The sequence below is a fragment of the Mchenga conophoros genome, linkage group LG23 (genome assembly GCF_057382185.1).
Source record: "Mchenga conophoros isolate Kocher_MC1m ecotype Shallow Benthic linkage group LG23, M_conophoros_male_GT1.1, whole genome shotgun sequence".
NCBI lineage: Eukaryota > Metazoa > Chordata > Actinopteri > Cichliformes > Cichlidae > Mchenga > Mchenga conophoros.
The window spans coordinates 38,667,762-38,680,968 of NC_140547.1; the positions used below are offsets into that span (position 1 = coordinate 38,667,762).

A 13,207-nucleotide genomic window follows, 5' to 3' on the forward strand; every position below is an offset into this window, starting at 1 on the left:
CCCTGTATAAAATTCAAAACATCAAACAATTTGAACTGATTTCTTTATTCTCAATTTTTTTATACTCAAAAACTCAACAAACATTTTTTTCTTAGAACCTCTAAAAACATATATACATATATAACATATTTCTTCCCATACATTCCATCATCTTTCATGCATGTTCTACTCAGTGTGGTACTTCTTGAAGCACTCCACATGTAGTGGCACATCACACTTTCCACACGCAAATGATGTGCGTCCGCCGCAGTTCTTGCATCGCTTGTACCGGCTACCAGTGTTGCAGGGCCAGTGGTTCAAATTATCAAACCTGGTGGCATCAGTTATCGCCACCGCCATTGAAGATCTTCTGCCCTGCCTACTTGGCTTTGTTCCATGGCGCAGGAGGAGGGTCTGGGCTACCAGCCTCTGGAAGGAGAGGAGATCCTTCTCCCCGCTTTTCCAGGACCTAAATGAATGACAAAACAAGCATGATAGATGCATGAATGTGCATCGTTTCATCCTTTCTACAACGTCATGCCCCATATGTAGAATGTTCTGTAAAAGCAATATCACACTTGAGTTTGTGATGTTGGTCTGGATATCATCACTGTTGCTCTTGTCGACCGAAGAGCACTAGCGATGACCTCGAGTCAAACATCACCAACTCGATTGTGATATCACTAAATAACATACAGCCTTGTGTACCTGTAATAGCACCAGCTGTTCACCATGGCACTGTTCAGGGCCCAGCTGAAGCATGGCCACCACCACTTCTTGGACCGGATGTTGTCTGTAGCGGCTGACAAACTGGTCATGCAGGTCCACTCCTCCCATGTGTGTGTTGTAGTCCTGGATACACTTGGGCTGTCTGACCTTGTCCATAGTCCGCTTCTGTTTATTCCATCTCTTCGCCTCAGTTTCGGTGAACTCCCTCTCCATGTTCGACACCACGGTGACCACGCTGTTGTCATTCCACCTTACAATCAGCTTCTCTGCCTCAACCAGATACTCAGCATCTCCTCTGGGTGTCTTCTTGAAGGTCTGGGGTGCTGTGAAGGGAACGTTATGGAGCTGAGTTTGTCGCATCGTGCCACAGCTGCCATAGCCTCTCAGGGTCATCTCATCCACCAGGGACAGGGTTGTGAAGAGGTTGTCGTGGTAAAACTTGACTCCAGGTGGCACTTCAGCTTTCTCTGCCAGGCCAAGAACCACACTTGGACCCTGACCAAGTCCAGTTTCCACCAGATGTGTGTGACTTCCTACATATGGCTCCATCTGATGGACAAACCCGGAGGAGGATGCTAAGCTCCATATTTTATACCCAAAACGAATAGGCTTCCCTCTAATAAACTGTTTGCACCCATGCCTTCCAAAATACTCAATCATCATCTCATCTACTGCCACATGTTCTGCTATCGGGATTGCGTTGTTGATGTCATTTAGATGCTTAAAAAGGGGACGCACCTTGAAGAACGGGTCAGCTGTGATCTTCATGTTGTCTACTAAATGAACAGAAGACATAATTTCATCAAACCTGTTCCTCCGCATGGCATCTTTTACAGCATTGTTGCTGACATCACAATCGTCTGACCAGAGAAGACGCCGCCTTGGGACTGTGTTGTATCCACTGATCAACAGAATACCGTAGAATGTAAGAAGTTCATCCTCAGTCAGGTTGAGCGTTTTCCCTTTTTGTTCAGCGTAGAGATTGGACATTTCCAGTGTGACATCTCTGAGGGACTTGGGATAAAATGTGAGGAAGATATCCACTGGATCATCTGATGTGAAGCCAGGATCATGTTCTTTGGGGACATAGCGAGGGATCTGATATTTTTTGTTGGCTTGTGCTGGTGCTTTGGCCGCAATTTTGATTTTTTTGAATTTCCTGTCTTGGTTCTTAGTTTTCTGGAGCATGGGCCCAACAATCTGACTGGTCACATTTTCATTTGTGCCACTGACCTTTCTAGTCTCTGTCTGACTCACTGAGGATGAGCACCCAGGATCATCATCGGGGGGATTTGGCAGCTGCATGTCCGAATTAGGTAAAAAGCCTTCACCTTTGAGTATTCTTGATGGGAGGCGGTTATGGTCACCAGTGGCCTCATCATCAGATTGGTCACTGTCACAGTCTGTGTCATGTGCGTGCATTTCTGACTCAGGCACAACTGTGATGTCCGCCACAGTTTCAGAGTCCTGCAGCATGGCCAGGATCTCTGCTACGGTGTACCTAAGGAAAGGACAACATACATGTTAGCTAGCAAGCGAATTTTAGCTAGCAAGAAAATGATGTATGGTAATGTATAAAAATCCTATACACAGAGGCCTTGAATACCTGTGAATTTATTTAGCTAGGAATTATTCTAAAAGGACTAAAATGAGCCATTGTACATCATTCTACAATTTTAAATAAGTAAATTAGGAGCAATCCTGCAGACAGTGTTTTCCTTTAGTTAGCGACATGCTATGTGCCCACTGGCAACTTTTGTTGCCACTCACAGAAATAAGCCCATGAACAAAAAAATATTTATCCTAGGTACAATTTTTTTGGGGAGGGTTACTCTAGAGACTTGAATGATTAAATAATTATAAATATGTTTGGGGGGAAAGTCATAAGAAATTTATGAAAATTACCTCTTTCCAGGATGATTTGCATCCGCCATGTCTTCAGCCAGAAAGAGCGGGAAGCAGATGATGTCATGCGATAGGAAGCACTTGGAAACGATTTTTTAAAAATCAAAACCTTTGTCTAAGTTGTCTACTAGCATATAAGTGGAAAAAGTTGCATTAGTACCTTTGAGATTTTTTATTGTGAGTCGAAAATGACAGTGATAAACTTTGGCAACAATTGTTTTTCCCATTTGTTTGCAGTCACTGAGCACAGAAAAATAATCAGACTATAATAATAAAGTTTATTTCCCTTTATCCTAAATATAGCATTTAAGTTAAGGTTACATCTGTGATGCATTAAGGCTTGATTATACTTTCCATGTCCACGAGCCCACTACATTCCACTCTGTGATCGTTAGACAGTGAGAGTCCAAGCAGACAGATGCATGCATGCCTGGTTTTTGTGCACCCCCGTCTACAAAGAACCCACACGGCAATACAACAACTACACCACAACATCTCCAGCTGTCTGCATGATTAGCATTAGACCTCAGACAAATGGTAAAAGGTCATCTAACTCAACCCCTTCCTTTTACATCAACCTGCCTGCCCAATAAGGTATTGCTGTTTAGGCACTTAACTCTAGAGGCTGCCACTCTCAAAGTTACAAGTCATAATGGCAGCTTCCACAAACCACCTATAGGTAAGGCACTCTTAGATTAGTTGTCTCTCGTAGTAGTGGTCCTTCAAGAGTATCTATTTGGTTGTTCAACAACGCCTCATACCTGGAAAGGGTAAGTTCAGATTAAATTGGGTGTTTCGGAGGACCGTTCATATTGTTTAAGAGTTTATATCAAATTAACGCAGGATTATTCAAACATTATTCTTTGTGAGCAGCTCTTGGTTTCTTCTACTTTAAATTTATTGTAGGCGGAGCTGTGGCTCAGGAGGTGGAGCAGGTAATTTACAAGGGTTGGTAGTTCAATCCCTGGTTGCTCCAGTCTGCTGAATTGCTCCTGGTGCTTTCATAAGAAGTTAGAAAGCATATAGGTTATATGCACCTATACCGGTATATGTGAATGAAACATGTTGAATGTCTATGTTAGATTGTCTATTCTTATTTAATTCACTTATTGTACAGAATTCACCTGCTTGCTGCATGCATGCTACTACTGCACATTCACCTAATGTATATATTATATATAATGTTCTTATAATGCTCTTGTCAAGTAACAAATGTACACACCAAACACATCGCTTCTTTGCAAATAATTCAGAAAACACACCGTGAAAAAAAAGGATGTTGATATGAAGCGATGATGAGCCAGATGCTCCTAAACAAGAAAAACTGGTAACGGCCATTAGGCTGCCTCCTCCTTCCTGTTTTTGTTCTGTCCCCCCCTCACCCCCAACCGGTCAGCGCAGATGGCTACTCCTCCATGAGCTACTGGAGGTTTCTTCCTGTTAAAAGGGAGTTTTTCCTCCCTGCTGTCACTAAGCGCTTGCTGATAGGTGGTTGTGTGATTATTGGGGTTTTCTCTGTATTACTGTAGAGTCTTTAGCTTAAAATATAAAGCATCTTGAGGTAACTGTTGTTGTTATTTGGTGCTATATAAAACAAATAGAGTTGAATTGAATTCTGGTAAGCTAGATAAAACAAACTGATGAAATACCATAGTGACAATATAGCAAAGGAGTCACAGAGTAACACAACTATAACGTTCAGCTGAAACATCTGTGGCTTTAGGGAAATCTTTTTTCTTTCTTTCTTTTTTGGGGGGTTGGCGGGCATCCTTGCCCGGCACATCTTGGATGTCATTACCTATAATGTATGCAATTCTGTCACCATGATGAATGCTACAGCTGAAACATATTGACTTTCTAATACTTCGGTCAGTCTATTGTTCTTCAGGAGGAGCCAGATGACTTTATTTTATCTGAGTAAAACTAAATGTGGCATTTGTTTTGGTGGTGGCGGTGAAAGGAACATAAACAGCTTGTGGCACAAGAACAGCAGCAGCAGTAACTTCATATATCCACTCAGCATTCAGTCATTTACAGTCTAAACTAATTTTGTGGACAGTAAAATGTTAACACGGCCTCTAACCCGCTCAAACTATTTACCTCCTCAGCCCAGTATGACACGCCTACCTCTTTTCTGTTCTACCAAGTAGAGCATTTGTCCTAACCGTGCCATTTGATGGCTATTACCCAAATCTCTCCCATCCCTTAGTTGACTCATTAACATATGAAGAAGGCTGAAATATAATATGTCCTTTTATTGATGGAAGATAATTAATTTAGTCAAAGTGCCAGTGAAGAAAAGACAGAGCTGAGTGGATTTAGAAAGTAATCCTTTTGTTCTGGTGAATTGGATACACCATGTAATCAGCAGGTGCTTGATGAGGTTTATTAATTGTTGTACCTTTCTTATGTCATTACCTTTTTATATTTTGTCATTTTATTAAAGAACATACTTATGAATACAAATGAAGCTTGTCCCTGTTTTGTGAGTCTTCTGTGAAATGAATTCATTGTCTCCCGCTGTGGTCGATGGTGCGTTAACACTCTTTGAAGCCTAAAGAGTCAGTTATTTATTGTATTGCACCATTATGCTGAGTTACAAAATTAAAGTGTGTCATGTTTTTTTGTGCTTGCATAGTCAAATTTAAGTTTTTAGACCTGTTTAAAAAATAGTAATAATAGAAACAGATGGTGAATCTCAGGACTTAGTTCATTATAGGTTTTTGACCTGTTTTATGTCATGTCCTTGGCAAGAAAATAATGATCTTCACACCCTAACGCCGCTCTGAAGCAGTGGCACAAGTCCTTATGTGTGCTGTTCTCGGCACACATCACTTCACAGTAGGGATGCGGCGGATTAATTAAGATTGTCACTCAAACATCTGGTTGCTGTGGAAATGGGCTAAAAATGTATCCTTTTCCTAACTTCTGGCTTTTCCTTGGGTGCTTCGGTGCAAAGTTAATATAGCCTGGCGAATGGGTGCACAATCTGGATGTTACCTGCCCCTTGAATGACCATTATTAGTTTTTGTTAGTCATTCACATTGCCAATTATCCTTTTCCTCCACCTTCTAGGTGGTTCAGTAGCCTTTCATTATTTTTTGGAATCAATGATAAATAGTTTTTATTTATCTGGAAACTTCTATTGGTTGTGGGAAGACGTGTATTTAGCATCTTGGTGATAAATATGTTAATCTAGCTATAACATATTCTTTACAAGGTAAAAGGATGCATTTTGAAATCCTAACCATGACCTTTTTTTCCCTAAACCAAACCAAGTGTCTTTGATGCTTAACCTTAAGTGAAGGTAAAGAAAGTAATGGCTCCATCTGACTCCAACCATGGGATCTGTTTCTAATATAACATGTACACAGCACACTGCTTATTACTTCCATTCAGGTGGCCTGAATGACAATCAATTACAGTAACAAGTAGGCATGATCAAGATGATGGCGTGGTTGTTGGTGTCAGTTATTTCAGAAACAGCGATCTCTAGGGTTTACAGAGAACGGTCTGAAAAAGAGAAAATATCCAGTGAGTTCTCTCGGTGACGCCAGAAGTCACAACGACAATGGCCAGATTGCTTTGAGCTGATAGGAAGGCAACCGAAATTCAAATAACCACTTGTTGCAACCGAGATATGCAGAAAAGCACCTCTGAACACGCAACACATGAAACCTTGAGGTGGACGAGCAGCAGAAGACCACAACAGGTGGCACTACTGTCAGCCAGGAACAGGAGGCTATGAGTTCCACCAGAATTAGACAATAGGCGATTAGAAGAAATGTTGCCCGGTCTGATGAGTCTCAATTTCTGCTGTGCCATTCAGAAGGTACAGTAAGGTCAGAATTTGGTGTAAACAGCACAAAAGCATGGATTCATCCTGCCTTGTAATAATAGCTCAGGCTGCTGCTGGTGTTGGTGAAACAGAGTGAGGGATATTTTCTTGGCACACTCTGGGCCTCTTAGTACCAACCGAGCTTTGTTTAAATGTCACAGCTTACCCCAGTATTGTCGATGGCCATGTCCATCTCTTTACAACGACAATGTACCGTGTTCTGATGGCTGCTTCTGGCATGATAACAATCGCAATGTTCCTAACAAAGTGTCCGATGACTGTATGGGAGAAATAACAGTATGGGACCGATTACAGCCATTTTAAAGTGCTAATAATATTTCAAATGTATGGAACGAGCAGACCCAATTAAGGGTGGGTGGTGAAACTGTTCTCAGTAATTTTCACAAAAATAACCCTTTCATTCTTACTGGCCATACTGCTAGCTGACAGCAGGTCACCCAGCTGTAAGCGCCCTGTAAGCACAGCAGTAAAATGAGGTCATCTTTGGCTTGTTTTGTTCATTGTTAGTGAAATGCAGACATTACAAATGAGTTTTATAACTCTAAAGTAATAAAGACACAGTCTCGAACGATACAGAACAGTAATTAGCAAGACAGAAAAGCTATATTTTGATTTGAAACATATTTTTTCAGGTCTGGGTAAAAGAAGGCAGAAAACAGGGCTGTAAGATGACGTTAAAGGGTTGTTTATTAAATCACAAAGATTCTTGCTTGTTTCATTAAGGTTCCATATATTTAAATAATTATTAATACAGGGACACATGGGCGACCTAGATGGAAATGGGGAAAATGTTGGGATAGGTGGTTAATGTTGTCTCCAGGCAGATTCTCTGGGAGCAGGAAGGGAGCCATATGCAGTTATGAAACGCACTTCAGGTGGAGAGAAGAGCTCTTTTTTTCATGGGCCCCACTGGTTATTTTCCTAACCCAAGAGGATCTCCAGAGAATCTGAATGGGAGGGGAGGGTCGCATGCACATTTATGACGTTACGAAAAAATTTCAGGATGCTTGTATTTCTGAGAAGGCTCCGCAAAGATGTATCCAAACAGCAGGGTAACTCTGAACAGAGCACCGAATCTGAGATGGCAGGCTTTTTTGTGTTATTATTGGTTTAGCATTATATGATTTACACCACCATATATATATATATATATATATATATATATATATATATATATATATATTTTATCACCTTCATTTTCTGCCCCAGCTATTGTCCCACTATTTGTCACGTCCCACTGCTGCCATAATCTCATACCCCCGGTCAAACCCGAAATATCAATCAGAGGCGAAAGGCAGAACCAGAGGCTTTTCTTTGCTGCCTGTAATGGAAAAGTCTGGGGGGGGGGGGGGGGGGTGTTGTTTTTTGTTTTTTTTTGACAGTGGCTTTTTTCAGTTTTCTTTATCTTCTTCTTCAACTGACACCCACTAAATTGTGCAGTCAACTGCGGCACCAAATTGAGCGTCACGTTGCAAAAGGACACAGGTAACGATAACGCCATTCAGAAATCAGCGTGACGTTTTGCCCCCCGAGGTCTATCTTACGGTTCTACAGTAAACAAAATCCTGACTTACATCAGTGCAGCTTTGGAGGAAAATCTAAAACTTGAACATGGAAATATCATCAGTTTTAACCATTAAATGTGATGTTTTATGGACTAAATAGTGGATTAAAGTCTTCCATTAAAGTCTCTATCTCTGGATTTTGACCTCCTCTCACACATAGAAGTCAGGCATATAAATAAAAAAGGACTTTTACCTTGTAAGAACATTTGGAACAAGCAGTGTAAGAGATGGCGAAAGCCTTGGCGAGACATGCTGTGGGCAAATTTTGCTCGTCACTGAGCCTAAATGGCACCAAATGTTGCCTTTGAAAATGTTCAGATTCATTACCTCCAAGTCTCGCGATCAACATTTTAATTCCTTAATGACTGGAAAGGCTGGAGGTTAGGAACAAATTGTTTCCACGCTCACTCCTCTTCATCACTATTAACAAGGAAGTTTTAGATTTTGCTTGGCTTCAATTCATTACTGGCTGTGCCCCTCCGCTGACCATACCACATGTCAAAATTTAATTTGGGCTCATGACATAATTGGGTCTCATTTGTGACACAGAGTGAGCTATCTTCGCTGTTGCACTCCTTATTTGTGATTTAGGTTGATGAGATACTTTTTTTCCCTTCATCTTCCTCTTTCTTTCTCGTGCAGCTCTAATTTGCAGAAGGCATGTCAGCTGGAGAAATCTTTAACAAAATTGCTTTGAGGGCGATCAGTGAAATGTTGCTTTTCCCATGGCGGTTCATTAACTTTTGCCTTTTTGCTCAATTCACATGCAACATCATTTTTACAACATAATCACATAATAACAACATACTTAGCGACTGATTATTTTATTATGGACTGGCCTATATATCTTTCTTTTTTGCGATTGTTAGTAAACAGACGAGTGATTTATTTCGTTTTGTCTAACCAGCAGTATTGGCAGCAGGTAAAGGCAGAGTAAGGTTGAGATTAATTAGCAACAGCAGGTGCAGTCAAAAATATAATATGATGCAATATTATAGAGTGTAACGTATCCGTAATCCACGTCAACGGTGTTTTGTTGCATCTCCTGCGCTTGTTTTCTCAGTTTGCTTTTGTCCTCTCTGAGGGAGCTTGCAGGCCCACTATAGAAAAACATCATTTGAGAGGCTTGAATGAGAGCGTCATCATTTAGTATCTTTGGCTTGACAAATGACTTATGATGTAGCAGTTATGATAATGGTTGTCTTTTATTCTCCTGGTAATTGCCAGATTGATTAACTGACTTTGTTTCATTGCTATTCAGTACAATGCTTGTAGCCCCACTGAGTCATGTTCCTATTAAAGGAAGTTGATTTTTAAAGGGGCAGTTCATTCTGGAGTCAGATATACTGTTTTTCAACCATCCTGTGCAACCAGCTGACGTGTCAAAGTTGAGTTGCTCTCATCAGTGCAGACGGACTCGGATTGATTACGGACCAACGCAAACAGATTTGTTGGAAGTCTACGTTTATGCATTTCACAGAAATTATTTGCAGTCAGCTTGAGTCAGACTGCTATTGTTTGGAGGCAGGTTGCCACTCACCACGTGACCGTGTAGTCACTTCATGCAGTTGCACTGAATGTCACAATGGTTGCCTGGTGATTGCATGGGATTTTGCAGACCTCGATGTTAATGTTTTTCTTTTTGTCACTGTTCCACTCACTATATCACCATGCACATGGGTTAGCTTGCACCATGCACCATGGGCCTTAGCTTACATTACAGAATATCTAAATAGGGGAGCGCATGGGGTAGAAAGCAATCCTGGCAAATTCCCCTTTTTTATTTATATTTTTTATTACAAGTTATTAAAGAACTTTAGTATTGTTCATTGTCAATACAAGATATTTCTATGTGGTACATTGAATTTGGCCTTTATTGTTCAGAAGAATCTGTAAATTAATGATTTTGCCACTTCATAGGCAACACAATGGTGCAGTGGTTAGGACGGGCGTCTCGCAGTTCCTGGGTTTGTTTCCTTCTGCCAAGCAAACATTATTCATAATTTGAAGTTTTCCGTAGGTGTCTCTTTTTCTGGGCCCTGTGCCGTCTCTCGCCTTATGACAGCTGAGATGGGCCCCGGCCCTACCGTGACCCTGAATTTGATAAGTGGAAGAAAACAGATGGATGTCCAAAAAGGACGGTCTTGAATTGCCATCTAGATGAATTCCAGCCTGTGTTGGTACAAAAGGATGTAAAGATGCTCAGATTTCGTCACATGCTAGTGACAAGAAAAACTAAATGGATAATCAACATCAAAACAGCATAGATGGATACATAGCACTACAGGCCATGGGAAGAACATGTATTTGGTTTGGAAATGTCCCTTTAAAGAGGAAACTATTTCTTTTGTACTCGTGCTCTATTCTGTGCATTTACAACATGCAACACCTCCCCCACTCGGTGCTGTGACTCTCCGCTGTGCCCAGCTGTTTGCCGTAGCTCCCTTGTTTTGAGCAATGCCCCATCCCCCTGTGGTTTGGCAGGCAGTTTGTTATGCGTTCCCCTGCCATCAGTACTCAACCCAGCAAGTCAACTCACCCCTGCGTTCTGATCAGTCCAGCAGTGTGTGTGTGTATACTGTAGTGCGCACTCAGCATCCCGGTGGGTTTCCACCTGCTGGTGCCACCAAAGGAGCAGCACACAGGAGATGTGATTGCAGAGCTTACAGCAAGGGAGGATGTGGGCGAAACAGGAGAGAAAATATCAGAGCGTGAAGCATGTGCAGAGCATGCTTCATGAGCATTCTCAGAGTGGAGTGGTTACTTGGTTACTGTATATGAGTACAGGCTTTAATTTAACTGAAATACTGCAAGTGTGTAGCTGCCTGTCGCTTTTAGGATTTGCAGGCAAAAGTGGTTTTATCCTTTGAATCCCAGAGATAAAACATTCATAGATACAGAGCTTGGGGAAATCTGTCTTGCTGCATTTGTATTCCTGTATATCCTTAGGTGATCTGCTGTTTGCATTGTTTGATTCTATGAAACACTGACAGGTAATTGGCAACGTGTTTTCTGGAAGCCTGTGGTTTTTGGCTCGTCCTGGCAGATCTGAGCCCCGTGAACAAACTGGCGAGGGAGAGCTCCAGGAATTAGTTTGACTTGGCAAGCTTTCCACAAGGTGAGATGACTTTGATCAGTGTCCCCTTGTTTGTTGAGGTGGCACTTTCTGGGCATGAGCTCTGTTTTAAGCAAACAAAAGACTATCTCTCTTGGCATTTTATCAATAGACACAGGGTTACCGAGGGTGGACTGAAGTTTTTAATACATTTTTCTTCTAAATATCTTGGTGACGTACAGCGCATAGTACTACCACGCATGACTAAATGCAGTATATTCATAGAAAGGAGTTTTGGATTGTTGACAAAAACAGATTTGATCTGAGAGTGTCGTTTCTTTCCACTGTTGTTATAGGTCGTGTTATCATTTCTTAAGATTAATCAAGTGTTGCCATTATGTTGAATAAACCTTGTTAGCCATACACACAGGTTCCATTTTCCTTGTGCAGTTCTAGCTGCATGCGTAGAAAGCTTGAGGCAGGGATAACAGTAGCAAGAACCCCTCGTATAAAACACAGCAGGCATCACTGACAACTCGCGTTCAGGAAGCCAGACAAACCATGAAAAAGAGTAGCCTCAGTGGAAATGGGTTGCAGAGTTGCTTGCAGATGCAGCAGCAGCTCAAACTATATACCCTGTGAATGTGATTGAAGGCATAGAAAGGTAACGGCTTCAGGGACCGGCATTGTTTCTAGGCAGAGCTTGCACAGAGCTCTGCTGACTTCCTCATGTTGTAGCTGTATGCTGTCACCGTGGGGCTGCTTTAATGGCATGCAGAACAACGTATCCAGTTGGGCTATTCTTGGAGCCCAACTGATGTAGGATTTTTAAAAAGGATACCAATGCAGATATTTGGTGATTTAAAAATCTGACATTTTCAGACACACAATCGACTGCATGAGATTGCAAGTGAGCAAACATTAGGGATTGAGTGTGTTGGCTAGTTTGTGATTCTCTACAGCATAAAGTTGCAAACCTGAACGATATACAGTAGGACCAATACTGATGTTTTGTGACGTTTTTTGAAATAAAATATTTCTGTTGTTTTTTTCATAAGTTACATAGCAGTATAAGCATTATAAAGTATTATAAATGTTTATACTTGTGGATCAGCAGATATTGACTGATAATATTTTCCTCCCCGATAATCCAGTCAGGCTTTAGCTATTCTTTGTGTTTGTTTTGTTGTTGTCTCGGTAGCTTAGCTGCTGCCAAGGAGAAGCAGTGCAAAGAACTACTCTACAGTGGAGGCTGGTGAAATGTCATCTTCCACTGTTTCTTCCTCTGTGGTCAACACCACTGTTCTACCTATGCGTAGCACCATCCCTGGGTTTACACATAAGCCAAAATCCTTCACTCTGTGTAGGCAAACAAAGACAAATGTGGTACCATGAGCACCACTTTAGCCATTGGCAGATAGGCAGAATTAGCACTATGTTGGATTCTGAGATGATGTAGCATCTTCTGGTTTATAAATGTCAGCAAAACCACTGGGGCACCTTTGATGTTACATCCATTTATGAAGACATTTTCATCTGCTGCTGCTTTTGTTACTTTAGCACATAGTTAGCTGTTAATTTTTACCCCATCGTAAACAGTTAGTGCAGATTTAAAAAGGGAGTAAGACAGTCATCTGACTGGCTGAGCAGTCTTAGCTATTTATATTCCACTCTCCTCCAACTCTTCTTCACTTGGTGCTGCTGGGCAGCCTAAATGGCAATTTAAATGGCAGGTGCACCTGTTCAGAAATTATTGTTTGTCTTCTTGGCTCACTCGTGCTGCTCTTTGTTAACGTGTGATTAAATCAGCCTCTATATTGAAATCTGAACCCAGAGCTGATTTGAGCGAATGTTTACTGAAAGTTTGTTGCCCGAGAGACGAGGCCCAAGCGGAGCAGGTGAACCCGAGCAACAGATGCGATGCTGATTTGAACAGATGGCGAAAGAATGCATAAAAGGTCAGGTGATCTGTGCCTGTGCTGCTACTGCAGAACACTGATTGGGTTCTTTTTAAGAAGGAAGATAGAACAATAATCCCCCTGCATAAAAGGGGGATCAAGAGCTTATAGCCCCTAATTACTAATGGTGGGAAGCGATTTGACATATTCTTCATCT

At 41.5% G+C, this 13,207-nt stretch overlaps 2 protein-coding genes across 3 annotated transcripts in view; one reads left to right on the top strand and one right to left on the bottom strand.

Annotated features, from left to right (window-relative positions):
- Nucleotides 1-13,207, top strand: part of LOC146547776 (interleukin-1 receptor accessory protein-like 1-B) — a 342,110-nt gene that overhangs the window by 158,038 nt on the left and 170,865 nt on the right. The gene's annotated exons all lie outside the window — the stretch shown is intronic.
- LOC146547777 (uncharacterized) lies at nt 811-2,811 on the bottom strand. The gene is made up of 3 exons (XM_085265752.1): nt 2,614-2,811; nt 1,543-2,209; nt 811-1,031 (listed from the first exon to the last, which is right to left on the bottom strand). The coding sequence occupies exons 1-3, from the start codon at nt 2,640-2,642 to the stop codon at nt 966-968; spliced, it is 762 nt and encodes a 253-aa protein (XP_085121878.1). The 5' UTR covers nt 2,643-2,811; the 3' UTR covers nt 811-965.